The 21,217-nt window shown below is 45.7% G+C and overlaps 1 protein-coding gene across 1 annotated transcript in view; it reads left to right on the forward strand.

Moving 5' to 3' along the window:
• The window catches only part of PPIL6 (peptidylprolyl isomerase like 6), a 481,265-nt gene that overhangs the window by 417,015 nt on the left and 43,033 nt on the right, over positions 1–21,217 (forward strand). The window contains exon 7 of the mRNA XM_069606540.1: positions 19,010–19,145. Coding sequence (XP_069462641.1) covers positions 19,010–19,145 — 136 coding nt within the window. The remainder of the gene's footprint in view (positions 1–19,009; positions 19,146–21,217) is intronic.

The following is a 21,217-nucleotide window of genomic DNA, read 5'->3' on the forward strand; positions in this document are numbered from 1 at the left end:
TAGGTTTATTTTCGCTTACCCGCTGTAAGTTGGTAGGCATCTGCTCCAGTCAGCAGTGTACCTAGGACATCAGTTTTAATGGCATGGCAATAACAACTCCTACCAGCCACCCTGGCCTGGGTTGCCATATGCGTCATTTGCCAGCTACACCGCAAGGAGAATGATGCTTATGGACAACATCTGGGACGCTGATGACAGCATATTGTGGCCTGAGACGAACCTCGTGACACCCTTTCTCGGTTAGAAAGCCTTCCTGAGCTTACAAAAGGGATTTTCCTCCTTATAGAAAAATGTATAATAAGTTGCGCAGGCCTAGAAAGAACTATATGAATGTATGCGATCCCCTTATCCCCTATGGGTCCCTAACGTCTATGGAAACAAGGCGAGTCACCACACACAATAGATACGCCAGACACGAGGTTGTATTCCCAAAGCTAGGGTTTATTGCAAAGCAAAAGTCTCAGTTGGCCAACTCGGTCTCACGCCCCGCGACATGTATCTCTAGACCTCGAGGGACACAAGAGAGTGAATTACGTACATCAGTTACTTATATACAAAATGAATATCAAACAATCAGCTGTGACATGTTTAACACCCCCCTTTATTGGGTTTCTTTGAACTTGGTGTGATGATGGACATCTCCCGACAACTATGACACCTTCAAACATCTATTCTAGTAACAATTTGCAATTTGTGAGTGCGGAGGCATCTTTCAGTTGTTGAACAGAACACAGCGCTTCTGTTCTTGGAAGCGAGTTACATACGGGGGGGAGTTGCATTCCTGACCTTGCTATCTATGAGGTGCTATTCGTGTCCTGGGAGCCGACACGCTCTAACGGGGCTCAGTAAAGGGGGGCCGTAAGAAAAGCATAATTCAAGCCTTTAGCTGTATTATTCTACCATATAACGAGACTGGCTGGCAGCTGCAAAATGATTAAATGCCCTGCAGCTCTGCTTCAAGGCTACATTCGGGAGGGAGCCGGGCATTCTTCCTGGCGCTGCCTACGTTGTGTATCAACAAACTCTTGTTATCCTCACGGCCCTGCGGCCTTGTCCTTTTTACGTGCAGACAACAATGTTTTACAGTCGAGCAGTGTAAGCAGAAAATATACTGCGAAGCAATAGGAACAGAAAGCAATGAGCAAAGGTTAGAAAACAAAATGGCGATTCTTGTTACATCACAATGGCCGTTTATTGGCTAACTCGAAAACCTATATTCTGTCATATCGTGCATGAGACGGTTGGCCCACGGCCACCAAAATACATTTGCGGTCACAAAGTAGAGGTATCCATTTTTCTAGAATGACAAACCCTCCTTTGGCCGTATGCCAAACGTCTCATCTATTTATTGAAACCTCCTCTAGTGATGATGAGTCTGAAGTACTTATGTCTGAATTTTGCATGCTATCGTAAACATCATCGTCTTCATCAATATCTATTGCCATCAACTCTTTTACTGTTTTCATCTCATTTGGGTCTTGGTCAGCTCGACCATGAGGTTGTTTTTTCTTTGTCATCATATGCATACATCCTTCCGTACATCCCTCAGTTACCTCAGCGCAAACTATTGGTAGGCAATGTATGCAACAACAGCACGTTAGGAATATTCCAAACACCACTACTAATATTGAAATCAATTTCCATCCCCAAGAACGTAGTATTCCCCAAAACCAAGATCCTATTCCCCAGCCTCCTTCTTCAGTAGGCAGTTCAGAGTTTAGGACATGCATTTTCTTTATCGCTTCAAAGATCGTAGGGGAATAGTTATCGACATAAACGCAACACGCTGATCCCACTATTTTGCAAATTCCCCCACGATTAACCAGGATTACATCGAGAGCCATTCTATTTTGCAGCGTCATTAATCTGATTCCTCTTTCTTCCAACGTCTTGTTAAATAGTATATCTGTTGTTGTGTTTATGGTATTTTTTAGTATTTTGGACAGCTGCCTTATGTTATAGGAGTTCACTATCTGCCCTAAGAATGGAATGAATGATTTTGCTACATCAGTTGCTATCAAAACACCCTCGTCAGTCCTTTTGACTCTAGTTCTGGATAGTCTGGCCATGTCTGCTGTTTTTAAGAGGAATACTCCTGGGAACAGTAGACCTAGGTAACATGAACCTCCCCAGTTTCTGGGCAACCAAGGATATGCTTTCTCTCCACATATAAAATAAACTGGATCACCTACATATACTGGTTCTATTTCCAATTTTAATACCACTGTATTCATGCATCCAGTATATGTTCCGACTGAAAAAGAGCCTTTCTTTTTTAGACAAAAAGGGACAGTTCTTGGGCTATAATTTACCGTGTAAGATGGGGGGATTGCATCTTTGTCCCCTTCTGTTCTTACACGAAACGTCATTACAGATGTCTTTTCTGGTGGGGACAATCTATCTCGTCTATTTTGTCGTGTTATCTTTCGTGTACTTTTCCTCGTGGGCTCTGGGGCCATTACTTGTGCTTTATGGAAAATGGAACAACCCATAGGCTTCATTATTATCTCCTCAAACTCATTCATGTTGGTTCTGTCTAATTGACCGGTACTACTCTCATTCCATTTCCCATAAAACATTGCACCTAAAGATGCACTACATGCAGAACCTAATGGTAATGGCTGTACATACCACCCTATTCCTTTCCCAGCATGCTGTGGTAAGTGAGCACATACACAGCAATTTGTTTTCTTCAGAATTGCATGTGTCATGTTCATGATTAATAACAACGTATTATTCCCAAACCCTTCCCTGTGTCTTTCTTCCATTGGGGGCAGGGTATAAGTAATCACCTGAACTGGGCTTTCAGTAGTGGATATATTAACTATTGGTAAAAACATTTCTAATGGGTGTATCGCTTCCACATACCATAATATTAGGGCTGTCGATACTGGTGCTACCATGCTCATAAAGCACATTATTATTGTCAGTGCCAGCATACAATTCGTTTTACCATGCGTTTTTCTTAAGCTTACAGTCTTTATAATTGACTCATTCTCAGCAGTGGTGGTGCAGGAGGAGGCTGGTGCCGGTCCCGGCATGTTTCTCGTCGTCCTTCTTCCTTATCACAGTTCGTCGTGGATATCTCTCTTCATCGCGCTTGCTCTGATGTCAATAAGTTCAACGGAATTGTCACAGTTCAGTTCTGCCAGTCCTTAATAGCCTGGATTTGTTTATTCGTTTTTAGGCAGGATCACTTGTCCTTTCTCATACTGCTCAGAGGACCTTTGATCAGTTATCTTATTGCCTTAGTACCATGTGCACCCAGCTTGTCCGCTCTGGTTCCTGACACATGTACTTTTTATGATCGCACCGAGGAGCCGCGAGTCTTGAATTGTCCGACTTGCACAATTCTCACGCTTCTCTCCTCTACACCTCTAGTTCCTTCTCCATCCATGAGCTGAACCAGATGTTGACATAAACACCAAAAAAGAACTGCGGATCACTTTGTCTTTCGAGGCCGCAAGTTGTATCGCCTCACTCCTGGTATCGTGTGATCCGTGAACAGTGCCGGTGCACTTCCAGATTCAGGCTCAAAGTCAGCCTGTGGCGCTACTGCAGGTGCTGGTGTGCGCCGCGCCAATGATGCAGATCCATTCTTTGGCCTGCTGGCAAGTGCTGCTGGGTGCCAACGGGGTACACGATTTGTTTCTGCTGGTATTTGCAAGGCAGATTTCGTGTCGGCCAGCAGTGATGTTGATTCTGCTGGGCAACGTTGGGGCACTCTTTGCCCTTCCCCCTCTTTGGCCAACGTCTCAGGCTTTGTTTCGAGTTTCACTTCTCATTTTGGCAAATTTGGTGGCTGCTTACTGGCAATAGTTTCTTCCGTTTCTGGGACCGCTGTCTCTTTCCAGTCATCTGGGTCAGGCAAGTCTTTCAGTGAAGTTGGAATCTTTTTGGCATGGGTGGCATGGATCCACGACTTCCTTCCATCCACCCGTATTGCCGTCTGCGTTGCCAAGAGTACTTGATAGGGCCCGCGCCACCTGGGTGCTAACGATGACTTTCTTTCAAAATTCTTTAGCAGCAACCAGTCTCCTGGCTCCAGCGCATGCCCCGGACCGGTGTATCTCACTTGTAATGCCTCCTGCACCTGCTGATAAATCAAACGCAATTTCTGCATTAAAAGGCCACAATAAGTACTAAGCACAGGATGTTGTACCTCACTAAGTTGTTTTGGCTGTGGTGTGCACCATAAATTTGCCGGCCTCCCCATTACGATCTTGTATGGGGAGAGCCCAGTTTTAGCCTGTACAGACGTACGCATGCATAATAGTGCTATTGGTAATGCATCGACCCAACTCAACTTGCTTCCCGCACAAATCTTACTAATCTTTGATTTGAGAATCCCGTTGTGCCTCTCCACAAGACCGGCTGAACTAGGATGCATTGAACTATGGAATCTCTTATCAATCTGAAGACCCGCACATATCTGTAACACCACTGCGCCCACAAAATGTGGTCCATTATCGGACCATAGGACACGGGGCAAGCCAAATCTGGAAAAGTATTCCTTAAGCATTACTTTTGCCGTGCTCATTGCTGTTCAGTCCTTCAAGGGATATGCCTCCAACCACTTACTGAATGCACAGATCACCACTAAGATGTATTTTAAGTTTTGGCATCTCTCCATCTCTATGAAATCAAAATGGATCACCTCAAATGGCATAGAGGGCGGGCCAAAACTGCCTATTGGAGTCACTGTTCCCTTTCCTACATTGTGTTGCAAACACGTGATACAGTTCTGCACCAACCTCTCTGCATTCTTTTTTATGTTTACATTCTGCCAAACTGTAGAAAGGTGCTGTATTATCTTTTTCGCACAGATGTGAGTAGGGCTGTGGGCCATTGTGACCATTGCAGTCACATACGAATTTGGCAACATCCAGTTTCTAGTTCCCTTGTCCACCCAACAACCTTCCAGATCTAACTCAGCAGAGCCCTCTGCCCACCCTTTTATTTCATCGGCAGTAGCTTTGGCCTGCATTTCTTTGACAGTAGCAACTCCATTTTCTATCATACAGGGCACTTCCTCAGTCTGAACCGTCATCATTTTGGTATTTAAATCAGTGGCAGTTTGTTTCGCAATTCTGTCTGCAAACGCGTTTCCCTCTCCTACTTTGCATGTTATCTTTTTGTGTGCCTCGCATTTCACTATTGTCTAGGCGCTTTGGAAGAGTGAGTGCAGACAGCAATCGTACAATCAAAGGGCCATGTTGAATTCTGGCGCCATGTGATGTCAAAAACCCTCTCTCAGCCCAGAGTCGACCAAAGTTATGAACCACCCCAAAAGCATACTGGCTATCAGTATATATATTCACATTCAAATTTTCAGAAATCTCGCAGGCTCTGGTTAATGCTATTATCTCTGCGGCTTGTGCCGAATTGTAGGGAATTCTTTTGCTTTCTACAATGCTCTCTAGGGTAGTGATAGCATATGTGGCAGTTGTCGTGCCATCTGGTAATTTAAAACATGAGCCGTCACAAAATAACTCTCCATCTGGCTCTTTCTGTGGGGTATCACTTAAATCAACTCTCCCCTTGGTTTCTTCCTCAGTGACCATTAAGCAATCATGGGGGGGGGGGTGATTCATCCTCCCCAATTTCTTTTATGGGTAATGGCATTAATTCTGCAGGATTTAATAGCGCTACACCTCATAATTTGGATATGGGGCGTGAACAAGATAATCTCATATCTTGTCAATCTAGCAGAGGTGAGGTGTTGCTCTGTGTCCTATTTAATAGAACGTCTATGGCATGTGGCACCATCAGAATTAAAGTGTGCCCCAATACCATCCCTTCCGTTTGTTTCACTGACGCAGCAGCCGCCGCGACAGATCACAAATATTGTGGTAGTGCCCGCGCTACAGGGTCCAGCGCACAAGAAAAATAGCCGCATGGCCTATTTCTTCCACCTTATTCCTGTGTCAAAACCGCCAATACACATCCTTCACTTTCACACACAAACAGTCTAAAACCCTTCTGCTTTCTGACATTCCTCATCCCACTGTAACGGCATAACCGCATCTTTTTTAGTCACATTCACCATCGGTTTCACAATTAACGCAAAATTACCAATCCATTGTCGGCAATATGAAGCCATGTCTATTATGGCTCTGACTCCTTTTTGTGTCTTTGGAATAGGCATACAAGAAATACTTTCTATGCGTTCTGGCATTAGCCTTCTCCCTTCTTTCGAAAGTAGGTAGCCTAAATAGGCCACCTCCTTTCGATTATATTGAAATTTCTTCAAACTAGCTTTATGGCCATGTGCCGCTAGGTGTGACAGTAGTAATACAGTGCTTTCTTTACAAATCTCCTCTGTGTCTGCAGCTAACAATAGATCGTCTATGTATTGCAAGAGTACACAACCCACTGGTAATTCTAGCATGTCTAGCTGCTCTTTTAATGCTCTACTGTAAATACTTGGACTTTCCGTGTAACCTTGCGGAATCCGCGTGAATGTAAATGATCGTCCTCATAATGTGAACGCGAACAAATATCTGCTGTCCTTGTCCACTGGAATGCTGAAGAACACGTTTTTCGAATCCACCACACTAAAATATTCCACTGAAACAGGTATCATTGTCAATATTGTTGTGACATCTGGCACTAAAGGAAATTGTGGATCTAATACCTTGTTTAATGCGCGCAAATCAATTATAAAACGGTATGGTACTTCATTGGAAGAATCGGGCTGTTGCATGTACTGCCTGTAATTTCCTCGATTACCCCTAATTTCACCAAATCTGTAACAATACTCTTCAATCCTTTCTCACCTTCAGCCGAAATTCTGTATTGGGGAATTCGCGGTAGGGTAACACCTTCTTTCAAAATGATTTTTACTGGCTCTATCTTTAAGCATCCTACATCATTTTAATGCATTGCCCATATATCTCATGATGCCTACCCCCGGGCATCAGGACCAAGGCCCTCAGCTCCGGGAGCAGGCATCCAGACATTTGTTTAAACCTCAGCAGCCCCGGCTAGGGGCTGTCTGGGTTTAGTCCTGGCGCCTTAGGCACCAGGCTCATCATAGAAATCAGTCCTGGCGCCATAGGCGCCAGGCTCATAGACTTTACTTACCTGATGCAGACCATGCTGCAAAAGAGTCCAAGCCTACATGAGGCCTGGATGGGACTATTTTGTTACAGGGACTATTTTTTACTCGGGCGTGGCTCTAGGGAACTTCTTACCTGGAACTACTTTGGAGGCTATTTAAACCACACCCGAACAGCAGCACATGCTTCGCGTTATTCTGCATCCAGCAGCGTGACGCTCACCGTGCCTGCAGCCAGCATCCAGTCTTCTGCCACGCCCGGGTGCCTGCAGCCAGCATCCAGTCTTCTGCCACGCCCGCCTCGAATCCAGAGCTCCTAGAATAAAGAAGAAGAAAAGGACAAGGTTAGAAAACGAACTTATTTCAAATTCCTCACCTAATTCCGGAACCATTTCATCTCCGGACCTGGAAAGTACATCAGTCCTGCACGCATCGCTTCGCCAGCTCCTGCACAGCGCCATGCTCACCAGTTCTCACAGCATCTTTCGATCCGGCACTGTCCATCATTTCTTCGCCGTAATCCGGCACCTAGGGGACACAAGAAAAAACAAGGTGAGCCAAGGGAATCAACAAATACCTCTTACCACCATAGACTTACCTGATTTACCACCGGCGGTATTATTCCATAACTCTCCTCATTTTCATATGCCGCATCTGTAAAGAGGGAGAAAAACAACACGTTAACGCATGCAATAGTTACCGGACAGCGTTGGGTAACACAGACTCTTACCTGAACGCAGCAGCTACGAGACCTTCTTCTCACAAACTCAGTTGCAACTTAAGGAAGGAAGTGGACAAGAGTGAACATCGGGCACATTGAACTCTTTGAACTTGATAATTACCAATCCCGCCAGGGACTTCAGAGTCAATACTTACCGGAACTCTCCCAACGCCTTCAAACCAGTGAAGTAACTGGTATCTACGCGCCCCTGCAAGACACGCAGGATGGAGACCTCATCTTTTACGAACATAAGGAAAATACTTCTTCGGGTCCAGCAGACAAGACTAGGCGGGCCAGTCCAGACAGTCATCTCTGCACTACGCATCACGTTGAAGGAGACCGCAGCTGTCCGGGTCTGATCGACACCCCTGTGGGGTCCAGGTGAGCGTAACAATATACAGGTTGGCACTTTACTTAGTTCTCCTGGTAAAGTTTCGGACATGAATTCTGACACAGGGGCATTGTGTGGCCAAATCGTTAGGAACACCCCGTCTGCCGTGCAATGTATAACGGAACCTAATTTTTTCAACAAATTTAATCCCAACAAGTTCTCCCCACAATTTTCTGTTAAAAGGAAAGGACAATATAGAGTAAATGGTCCTATTGTAACTGGGACTGGTTTGGACACTGGGTTTATGACTGGTGTACCTGCGAACCCTACAGAAACATTCTTTTGCCCTGACAGTGGTATATCCGGAACCAAGTGGTGGTCTATTGAACACTTCTGCGCTCCTGTATCTACAAGAAAGTGGTGCTCCTCATTCCCGACTCTCATTTCTATGTAGGGTCCTCTCTGATTCACGGGAATGGACACTGGTTCCGACCCCTGTCCTGGGCTGTCCTATTGGGGAAATAACACATCGTCCGATGTGTAATCATTGCTGTTACTGTAATACGTGTTTGGCCGTGTATCGAAAACATTCCCACTCTTTCCTCTATTTCCCCCACACTGGTTTCCATACTGTTGGTTTTGCTGTCCCTGACTCTGGTTTGGGGCATTTTGGTTTTGGCCTTGGTTTTGATTACCTCCGTTATTGTGATGCTGCTGCATACTATTCCTATTTGGTCCATTCGCTCCTTGGTGTCCTCTATGCTGTCTCCTCTGACCAGACCCATTTCTATTCTGTAGATGCGGACATTGCGCTCGCCAATGTCCTTCCTTACAATACGCACACTGATTTGGTCCCACTGTACCCCCATGCATATTCAAATTACTCCTTCCTTCTTCATTCCCTCTCCCTCTATTGTGTCCCACTACTTGCTGCAGTAGTACCGATGTTTTCAATAGGCATACTTTCAAGTCTGCCCCCATCTGTTTTAGCAACGATAATTCGTCCACCATCTCCTTCTGCCCCGGTGATGGTAACTGCTGCTGTTTATTATGTGACCCCTTTTTTCCCTACCGATGTCTCCCGATATCCCTACTCCTGTACCCAGGTGTAGTAAACATTTCGGCATAATCATTATCTAATTCATCTTTAAGTTCAAAAAGTCCATATATATGTTCTCTCACTTCTTCATCCCTCTCCCTACAGCGTGCTAATGCATTCAAATCTAACAATGGCTGCGGTGGTAATTTACCAATTAACTGTTTCCATTTCTCCACTAAATATTCACCCATGCATTCCAACACTACCTGTCTTTCGTTGCTTCTTCGGAACTCATATATCGAAGCCAATGTTGTCGTCTCATCATTCCCGTCTATATACATCTCTGCCTGTTGCTGCAATTCCACCTTCCTTTCTTTGCTGATCGCGCTGCGAGTTACCCTCGTGCATTACCGTTGGTCAGTCCCGCCTCTTGCCCCCGCGGTTTCAACTTCAACCCCGGGAGGAACAGACGGTACCGAGTCTGTGTCTGAGGCGGGAGGTGCGGATGGGACAATGGGAACAGGGAGTGTCTGTTGAGGGCCTAGTTGGCTAATAGGAAGTGCTACGTGCGCGGTCTGTGGCTGTGGGAGGGCTTTAGCTACCGGAGGGAGAGCTTGGGCTACGGGCGGGGTTTGGGCAATAGCTACTGACGTGTCTGGCCTCACTTCTGATCTTGGGCCTTGTTTTGTATGGGTCAATATGTTTTCTATCAATTCATCTGCTATGTGTAATTCTCGTTGTGGATATATTTTTTCTGTATTCAACTGGTCACGCCTACCTGCCCTTCTTAGACTCTCAGTCCACTCCTCCTCTTCTTTCTATTCCGCTACTTTACCTATCGATTTATGCCTGCGCGCATGCTTCGCTCTGCTTTTAAATCGGAGCATTGCTTCCCTTCTCCAGTCTTTAATAGTCTCAAATGCTGCAGGACGCGCTTTCTTTCTTATCAACACCCTTTCCAAGTTATCTATTCTCGCTATCTCAGAACTACCATTAATCGGCCACTGATGGTCTTGTTGCTTTCTGGTTTGCCTATGCCAAGTCTCACAGAATATTATCGCACCCACTCCATACTTCTCAAACATCTCATACGGCGGCGTTCCCCCAGGTGGTACAATTTGGCCATCTTCCAAAGTTTGTCTACCACAGCGGAAAAAACACGCTAGGGTGGACAATACCCCAGGCATGTTTCAACCTTCCCCCTGGTTAATCAACCTTACCTAGGGCGTTTGATTTTGCAAAGTCAACTCTCAACCAATATCAGGATTACTTTGAATCGGGGAATGACTCACCTGATAGATCAAGTCGTCTGTATACTGACGCACCAAATGACGTCGTGTCTGCATTTCTTGGCTTCTGCCTCGTTTCGGGACCCTCGCCTCCTTGTTCTCTAGCCAGGCACGTCGATCAGGGATCAGATGTGTGCAGATCTGCAAAGGAGTCTCTCATCACTTCTACAGGGCGCCCCGAACACCTCTTGATCCCGGCTCGATCGTCCCGTCCTCGCCGTTCTCCGCCTTACTCAATTACAACGTTATGCGATGGAACAAGTGGGGGAGGGTCCCTATTCGGGCGCCATCTTGAAAGGGGCCCCTAGGGGTCCCTAACGTCTATGGAAACAAGGCGAGTGACCACACACGATAGATACGCCAGACACGAGGTTGTATTCCCAAAGCTAGGGTTTATTGCAAAGCAAAAGTCTCATTTGGCCAACTCGGTCTCACGCCCCGCAACGTGTATCTCTAGACCTCGAGGGACGCAAGAGAGTGAATTACGTACATCAGTTACATATATACAAAATGCATATCAAACAATCAGCTGTGACATGTTTAACACCCCCCTTTATTGGGTTTCTTTGAACTTGGTGTGATGATGGACATCTCCGACAACTATGACACCTTCAAACATCTATTCTAGTAACAATTTGCAATTTGTGAGTGCGGAGGCATCTTTCAGTTGTTGAACAGAACACAGCGCTTCTGTTCTTGGAAGCGAGCTACATACGGGGGGGGAGGAGTTGCATTCCAGACCTTGCTATCTATGAGGTGCTATTCGTGTCCTGGGAGCCGACACGCTCTAGCGGAGCTCAGTAAAGGGGGGCTGTAAGAAAAGCATAATTCAAGCCTTTAGCTGTATTATTCTAACATATTCTACCATATAACGAGACTGGCTGGCAGCTGCGAAATGATTAAATGCCCTGCAGCTCTGCTTCAAGGCTACATTCGGGAGGGAGCCGGGCATTCTTCCTGGTGCTGCCTACGTTGTGTTTCAACAAACTCTTGTTATCCTCACGGCCCTGCGGCCTTGTCCTTTTTACGTGCAGACAACAATGTTTTACAGTTGAGCAGTGTAAGCAGAAAATATACTGCGAAGCAATAGGAACAGAAAGCAATGAGCAATGGTTAGAAAACAAAATGGCGATTCTTGTTACATCAAAATGGCTGTTCATTGGCAAACTCGAAAACCTATATTCTGTCATATCGTGCATGAGACGGTTGGCCCACGGCCACCAAAATACGTTTGCGGTCACAAAGTAGAGGTATCCATTTTTCTAGACTGACAATCTCCAATTCTATCATTGTTGCATTAATAGGCGAGGCAACTGGGCTGGAGCAACTGCACATCGGATTCAGCTATTCCCTGAAGAACAAGTGCCCCAACAGTATGGCGGCACCATGGCAGGTGAGATGGTCCTCGGTGATGTATTTCCTAGGTGCAAGAGACAAACATCTCAGACAATGGGCCTCATTACAAGTGAGGCGGTAAGGGGTTAACGGCACCAGTAAAGGTGCCGGTACCGTTAACCCCATACCGCCTCATTACGAGGTTCCCTTGCGGGACCCGTTCTAGACGTCTGGTCAGACCAGACGTCGTGTGCGGGTCCCACGAGGGGATCAGCATGCTAACAGCGGGCCCTTCATTAACGGGCCCGTTGTTAGCATGCTCCCCATTCCCATTGAGCCCTATGGGGGGCGACAGACAACAGCATTAAAAAAAGTTGGACCCCAGAGACGTCCCTGCAGGCAATCGCAGGAGCAATGGAACAAAGCACAAAACGTAGCACACAGAGGGCGACCAGTCAAAAAACAGGAAAAATAGCTATGCAGAAAGAGGACTTCCAGATGTGTTTTGAGGAATTTCAAGAGCACTTCATGGTAACCTTTCAATCACAATGTACTCAATTGAAAACGGACCTGAAGGAAGAACTGCAGGAAGTGAAGGTAGAGGTTGCCAAACTCGAGGAAAGGGTGGACAAATCTGAAAGAGCCTTACAGGAGATGGAGGACAGTTTGAGAAAGAGTGATGAGGTGCTGGAACAGGTTTCCTGTATTTCACACAATTTGGAACTGTAGTACGAGGATCTATAGAATCGCTCCTGCAGATCCAACATACGAATTCAGAACCTATCAGAATCAATTGATGACAAACCTCTGAAAGCCACTGTGCAATACCTTTGCAGACCTCCTCACAGGGGAAGATGCAGAAACAATCAACTTAGATCGGATTCATAGGATGGGTCAAAAACTAGCAGATCCATGTGCACGGTCAAGAGACGTGCTGGTGGGTATCACTGCATACGCCCAGTAGGAATCAATATTGAGAGCGGCTAAAAACCTCAGGCCGACAAGTATCAATGGCTCCGAAGTGCATTTGTACCAAGACCTAGCCCAATCAACATTGCAAAAGAACAGAGCAATGGGCCCAGTGGTTCAATTCCTGACACAGAAACAAATAAGATATAAATGGACGCTCCCCTTTGGTTTGCTTTTTAAATGGGACGATCAGTAACATTGTATCACGACCTGTGAAGAGGGCATACAGATTCTACAGCTGCAAGACGAAGGAAGCAAGGCTTCAAGTACTGCCAGGAATACAGAACGACCGGAAAGGCAAGGCAGAAGACCATGGGAAAGGAAAATGGCAACAAAAAAGATAATGGGAAATGACATGGGGATGCAATTTTGGGGCATGTGTACACTCAGGACTTTTCCAGTTCACCTCCAGACATGAATAGAACGAAGGGTCGTGAAAGGCAGGATAGAGCAGAACAAGACCATACACACCAGGTGGTCAAAGGACAGGATAGCACGCAACATCAAGTAAGAGTGCGGCCTGGGGGGGCCACATGCTAGTGGTCGGTTAACAGGAATCTCAGAGTGGGGTTTAGGACTCCCCACGACATATCTCTGGGTATGTTAAGGGGCTAAGGGAGTCAGACACTGCGCCATGGTGATCTTGGGAACTTTGCCCCCCCTCAGGGAATGGGGGTTAAGTTGAAGGGGGAGGAGGGAGGTTGGGTGTTCGAGTTGGGTCAGGTTAAGTTGGGTGGTTTCTGGGGGGGGATTTTTGGGAGAGAGAGGTTTCTGTTCTGCCAGAGAGAAGAAGGTCCCGATTAATAAAAATGAATAGGGGAAAAGGAGTTGAGGTTTCCCATAGAGTCAGGGTAGTAAAATGACAATTATTACAATCTTATCCCTTAATGTGAGAGGCATGAACTCCCCAGTTAAGAAGAGGAAACTAGAGGAATTTCTGAAAGTTGTGAACCCACACATCCTGATGTATCAGGAGACAAATATTAGAAAGAAGGATAAAGGGAAACTTAGACTAAGGGGCTACTCCCTTTTATACCAATTCAACGCTGCAGATAAAACATCCAGGGTACTCATAGCTATAAAAGACAAGCTGGCCATTCAGGTCCTCGACAGTAGATCAGACCCAGGTGGTCACTTTATTTTCCTTATTGTCAAGCTGGGACCACACACATACACACTGGTGACCCTATATGTGCCTAATATGGGACAGGATGGTTTCCTGAGGGATGTGCTTTCTCAATTGGAGAGGTTTGCCAAGTGGGATACTATCTTATCGGGGGATTTCAATATGGCGTGGGGCCATCAGGAGGACAGGAGTACTTGTGCTACACATCTCATTTTAGCACCATCCAAGTCCCTTAAGCAAAAAGTTACTATGCTGTCCCTTCATGACGTCTGGCGAGCATTCAAGGGGCAAGCTAAAGGCTACACGTATTATTCCCATATACATTCCTCGATCTCAAGGACTGATTACATTTGGGTCTCCACGCGCTTAGTGGGAAGAGTGATGGAAGTGGAACTGGGCACTATATCCCTCTCAGATCATGCACCACTCTCGATGTTAATTAAAGTGGGAGCAGCAACTGAACGGGTTTGGAAGTGTCAATTTCCATCGTACCTGATCCAGGATCAGATCGCGGCGAACACAATTAAAGATAAAATAGATTTTCTGAAAATTACACCCAAGATACGGCCCCGGAAATAGTGTGGGACGCCTTTAAGGCCTTTCTGAGAGGACATCTAATAGCAATGAATGTGGAGCGGGAAATGCAAAGGCAGCGTTGGGAGGAGGAATTGGAAAAGAAATTGCAAGAGATGCAGGAGCATATGGTAAAAGGCCCCCCTAGGAAACTTCAAAGGGCAGTGAGACACAATCAGGGACAACTTGAAATGTTATGCACGAAACGTGCTGAGAAGGCAATGGTATTTAAGAAATTATTAAGTGAAATCCAATAATGTGGATAGGCTGCTAGCCAGAAAACTAAAAGATAGAGCCCAAGCTCAAACAATCCTGAAACTAAAAAACAAAGAAAGGGGCTATGAGACAAGCAACGAGGGGATCCTGGGAATATTTAGGGATTATTACAGCAAATTAAATGTCTCAGACAGCCCGGAAGAAACAACGCAAACGCAATACCTGAAGGGGTAACTTTAACACGCATCACACTAGAAGACAGGGAAAGGCTGGAAGGGGAAATCCAGGAGGGGGAGGTGTTAAATGTGATTCAATCACTACCTAAAAATAAAGCTCCTGGACCGGACGGTTATCCCGCACATTTTTACAAACAATATAGAGACACCCTGACACCACACCTTGCAAAGCTTTACAACACATTCAGGTCAAAGAGTATGATTACGAATTCGATGAATGAAGCAAAGCTGGTGGTGTTCCCCAAGGCCGGCAAGGACTTGATGTCCCCCGGATCATATAGGCCTATAGCGTTAATTAATATAGATGCCAAATTATACACCAACATTTTGGCAAACTGCCTAACAGAAGTATTGCCCAAAATAATAGACCCAAACCAATCTGAATTCATCTCTCAGAGACAGACACATGACAAAGTCCGAAGAGTCTGCCACCTGTTAGAATAAACAGCTATAACACACACACCAGCAATATTGGTATCGCTGAATGCTGAGAAGGCATTCAATGAAGTTGAATAGTCCTTCCTGTTCCGGACCATGGAAGGCATGCTATTTGGAGCAGGGTTGCTCCAGATGGTGCTCACAAACTACCATTCCCCACAATTTAGATTAGCTATAAATGAGGAATTGTCGAACACTATTGCAATAAAACGGGGTACAAAACAGGGAGGCTGCCTATCTCCTCTTTTGTAGGCCATCTATCTAGAACCCTTATTGGCCCAGCTACGGGACTTGGACCAGGTTAGAGGTATAGTAATGACGGGTGGAGAGCATATGACAATGGCATTCGCAGACGACATGCTTATAGCAATGGAGGAACCCGAAATATCTTTACCATCCATGATAGCGGAACTGGGTGAATTTGGAGGGGTATCCGTGCTGAAAATTAATAGGTCTAAATCAAAAATCTTGAATGTGTCTGTAAACCCACATACACTGGAACGTCTATGATCCTCAACCCAGTTGTCTTTGGCAGAGAATGGTATATACATATTTGGGGATGGTTTTGACAAAAACACCAGATCAACTAAATGGTGGAAATTATCCACAACTCCTCACCAGAGTGAACACTGACTTGCAAAGATGGAACCCCCCTGGCGACCTACTGGTTGGAGAGACTGACGGTAGTGAAATTGATGATCCTACCCAGAATCCTATATTATTTTCAAGCACTCCCGCTCCAAGTCCATAGATCCATATTTAGCTCACTTACAAGACTTATAACAGCGTATATATGGCAGAACAAACCACCTAGGGTATCCATGACCACTCTCACAGCGCCAAATCATAGAGGGGGAACGGTATTCCCTCACTTTTGTAGATACGATGAAGCTGCGCAACTGCGGGCCATCAAGGAATGGTTCACAGGGGATGGCAAGATATGGTCATGACAACATAGGGCGGTCGTAGGCACACCTCTCATAGGTTTTCTATGGCTAGATGGGAATCATAGACCTGCTAATGCTAAGAGGAGTAAAATAGTGGGTTTGGTCGTTGATGTGTGGGACCCATCAATTAAAAAAGGTGCTCTGTCCACTTCCCCTTCCCCTTTTCTCCCGATGTTTAGGAATCCGGAATTTCCCCCGAGCATGGAACCAGGAACCTTTGGAGCTTGGAGGGTGGCGGGCTGCCTAAAAATACAGGACATGTACCAGGGCCAGGATCTCAGAATGTTTGAGGATTGTAAAAGGGATCTGGGGGTGGGCGAGGAGGACAGATTTCCGCTATTATCAACTGTGACATTGGCTAACAAGTCCAAAGATTAAAACAGCTGCCACGCGACAATTGACTCCTTTTGAAAATTACATTACGACCCACACAGGCTCGAAAAAGCTGGTTTCAAGCCTATACAAAATATTAAACGAAGGCACAACAATAGTACAATGGAACTATATCAAAAAATGGGAGGCCACATTAGACTATGCCGTACTAAGAGAACATTGGGAATATCTATGGGGATCAACTCCTAAATGTACTCGCTCCATTCAAATGAGGGAAATGTGGTACAAAATGATGTATCAGTGGTATTACACTCCTGAGCGACTTCATGCTATGTACCCGACGATATCGGAATCATGTTGGAGGGGGTGTGTGGCCAAGGGGGATTGGAGACATATTTGGTGGGATTGTCCGATTATCAGTCTCTATTGGGATGAGATACAGGAACAAATGGGAGGGATAATCTCCACTATTGACCCATCAGATATAGGGGTATTGATGTGCAGGCTATGGGTTCCAAAACAGAAAATACTCTCAAAGAGACAGAAATGCAGCTTCATGATCCTATTGATAGACAGGCGCCAACAAATCTGGACTGGCTAGGTATGGTCTTACATCTCGTTGGAGTGGGCAACTCACATGGACCAAGGGACTAAGCCTCCTTCAAGCGGAACTAGGATGAGGTCTTGGGATATCTACAAAGTGACTATATGCTTCAATGGTGTCTCCAAAAAATATGGATTTTGGACATAATGTGACAGTAACAAGAAGTATTCCAATTAATAAACATAGACCCTCTGGCAGGGGAAAGAGGGTCCGGGGGGGGGGGGGGGGGGGTTGGGGCCACGTGTATTGTGTTTGTTTACTAATAAAAATTATATAAACAAATAAAATAAACCCCACATCTTTAATTTGTCCAGAATCATGGTGCCCATCTGAACCACGGAACCAATCAAAGGTCTCACATTAGTCCTTTTTTGAAGGATCTATAGCCCCTCCAAGTCCCTGGTGGCAAATACGTCAAGATCTGCTACATAAAATGCTATACCTTTGTAAAAAGAGGAACATCCTGACTTCCATATCTTTTCCCCCACTACCCATCCATGTGAATGCTGCAGTCAGGAAATCAGCATCCTAACAACCTTGAGGTCATGCTAAAATGGTAGAAATGTAGCCCATCAAGTGGCTATCCTGTGTCGTGTATTGCCTCGAGCAGTAAGAGGAACCCCTGAGCTGCACAGGTTTAAGAGGAAACTCAAGATCATCCTGTTTCTGGCATAGTTCAATGGTAAATGATCCTCTCTGAGACTTTTCTCAGCTTGTTTCTTTCTCCCCTTGCCTTCCTTATCTTGCCTCCAGTGTTTTGCACATTCGAGTAGCAAGTGCTGAAGAGCACACATGCACTCAAAATCAAAACATTACTGAAAATAAAGTATGTCTTGTCAAACAAATGAAGTGCCGCCTTTGCTGTCTTTTGTGTATGTCCCTTTGCCTTGTTCCCGGAACTGAGAACATGTTGATCTGAAACTCCTGCTTCATGAAGTCAATATAACTTCTTGTAGTATGCCATCTGGCACTGCTTGTTTACTGAGGCTGTTATGCAGGGTCTGAGGAGTCCTTCCCATTCATGCTACCTGCTCCTTGCTGGATGTTCAATGCAAAACCTATGCAACTGATTCAGTCATTCATTATTTGCACATCTATCCATAAAGCAAAATGCTTCTCATTGCTGAAACATGGACTCATCACCCAGGGCTTTCAGGCCGACCACAGAAAGTTCAAAGCACTGCCTGAATTGCTTCCCAGGAGGAACGGAAGACCATGTGACTCGGAAGACCTGTATCCTAGCAGTGTGGCTAAGGAAATTCTAGATTCCGGCCGCTCTTATTGGTCATGTAGAAATTCTTAAAGGTTTAGAAGGCGTTCAATAATAATGGTATGTCAAGAAGATGATCATCTTTTTGTGCGATGTTTGTAAAGCTGTGTGCTGTTTACTATGGATATCCCTGATCATTTCGAGAAAAAAGGACGGAGAGAAATTACCTAATTTGTTGACCAAAAAACGAAAATTACTTTTTTTATATAATGCCAGAGGAGCCCCCCCCCCCCCCGACACCTCTCCCCCTCAACCTCCTCCCTACCATAACTTATACCCTTACCACACCCCCCACCTAATATTTACCATACATATACTATAATACCTACTATTTTCGGTGAAATAAATTTGGCCATTTCTCATTCTTTTGTATTAGTTTATTTGTACGGATTCGGTTTACTGCATATGCTCTGGAAGCGTTTTCCCTCCGTTTGTTACCTGCAGTAGGACTGGCAGTGCCTATACAGTTTGAAGTGCAGTTGTGACAATATACATGACAGTTTTTATTATCTCTTTTTCCAGATGAAAGCTTTGCAATTCCGCACAACAAGAGGGGTGTTCTCGGAATGGCCAACAAGGGGCATCACTCAAATGGTTCGCAATTCTATATCACGCTGCAGGCTACTCCTTACATGGATCGAAAATATGTTGCATTTGGGTAGGTACTCATTTGTAACTTAAGAGAGATTTGACAGAATGTGTATGTTGATGTGTCTGCTGCCGGTTAGTCCGGATCCATACGTGTGTGGGCAGAACAGAATAGGACATTTATGGACTAACCAAAAACAGGTATATGGAAATTTTGAACCAGTAATAACCACGGGGTACCAAGGTCCTTTCCTAACGGAGGTCTGCAGCTCAACCGACTGAATTGATCCCATTTTACACCCTTTGAGCCACACAATATCCATAAAGCAATATAATTAAATGCACGGGAAGCTCTCTCTTCCCTCTTTACCGTAGACTCCTGGTCAGGGGCGTTGCTAGGGGGGGGCTAAGGGTGCTATAGCCCCTGATCTTTTGGTTGTAGCCCCGGATAGAATCTCAGGAGCTACAGCCAAAAGACTAGCTAGCCCCCAGTCCCAACAGTTCGGACATCAGATTAGCCCCGGGTCTTTTCCAGACCTAGCAACTCCCCTGCTCCTGGTGATGGTATTTAACCCAGATACTCCCAATTATTCTTGCATAGCCCCCCGTTCCACACTGAAGCACCGTGACCCTGCCCATCCCCACACCTCTCTTACAAGCGTGTGGCCTGCCATTTGCACATTGACATGGCCAACGCTGTGCCTCTTCCTTGCACCTTTCCTGAAACTTCGACATCTGGCGCAGTGGAAGTCTCTGGTGCTGACACCTTCGTTGGCACCCCTGTTGTCCCCCATGACTATCCGGCCAACAACACTCGCCTTACCAAATGCTCTTGCCCACAACCCACTTTGAAATTGTGCAATGCAACTCTACCTGCTTAAAAAATTACTGCCTTCTTCCCGGTTTACAATAAGCTACGCACTGATGTCTTTTCCTTGAGTAAAGAACTTTATGAGGATATTATCTCCAAACTCAGTGCTTGTGCTCCATGACCGTCGAAAAAGTTGCCAAAGCACTTGTGTTGTCACCTGCACGACCGTCTGAGGGTTCCTTAACCACTGCCCTTACTGCTCTTTCATCTACTTCTGCTGTATCTGACCAATATTCCACAGTACATGACTCAAACCCTATCTTACTTTAGGCCGGCGGCCACCACTCTCCTCTTTTCCTGCCGGATGTTACTTCAACTCATGATAAATCAGTGAGGAAATCTACCTGCATGGTTCATTCCTGCCATTCTCCTGAAAGCTTATCTGCAACTTCTACAGCTTCTATCCCAGCTCTCTTGCCCTCCCTGCCTAGCTGTGAACATGTCTCTAATACTCTTTCCTTGTCATCCCGCTCTATCTCGGTCTCCTCTGATGATTTTCCCCCTATATTCTGTGGTCCCATCCCTATTCCTGGACTTGGCGACCCTCACTTTGAGGCTCCCCGTCCGGTTACTGTTTGTAGAACCAATGGCTTCTCATCACCTCTCTCTGCTTCTTCCTCTGCTTCTCTGGATTTGGCAGATGTTAGCGATTCCTCTGCCGCTATGCTCAATGTGTTGGAGTCGCCCTTATCTGAACACTCCTCCAAATGTGACGTGATCACTGCTAAACTGGACACCTAGGATCTCCGGCCTGCAAAAACCTTGAACCTTGTTGAGTCCCTTGTCCAAGCATCTGCACACTGTGACAATCAGGTGGACAACTATTTGCACCAACCAGCTGGCTCTTCGTCCTTCCTCCACCACCTGCTCTACTAACTGTGCAGTGTTGCCCGTTTCTTCTACTCCTTTGGCTACCAACATTGTCTCCTCAACTACTGATGCCCCTTCTGAAGCTGGCCAAAGGAACTCCTCCTGCGAAACTGTCTCACAAGGACGCCCACCAAGCATCCATGTATGAACCTCTTGCGGGAAAAATAAAGAGACTAAGCACTGTTGCCAATAGACTCCCTGACTTGATGGTGGTCTCGGGAGGGACTTCCTCCCCTCCACTTTTCCATTTTTAACCCCCCCTTGAGACTCAATGTATCCAGTGCCCGCCTCAGTTGTGTGACTTCTGCCAGGGACAATAAACAATGACTGTCATTGATTACCTACAACAATCCTGCATCTCACCTTGATCCACGTGCTGACTCTTTGACCTGCCATACTAA

Source organism: Ambystoma mexicanum, chromosome 4p (genome assembly GCF_040938575.1).
Source record: "Ambystoma mexicanum isolate Mex_15411 chromosome 4p, UKY_AmexF1_1, whole genome shotgun sequence".
NCBI lineage: Eukaryota > Metazoa > Chordata > Amphibia > Caudata > Ambystomatidae > Ambystoma > Ambystoma mexicanum.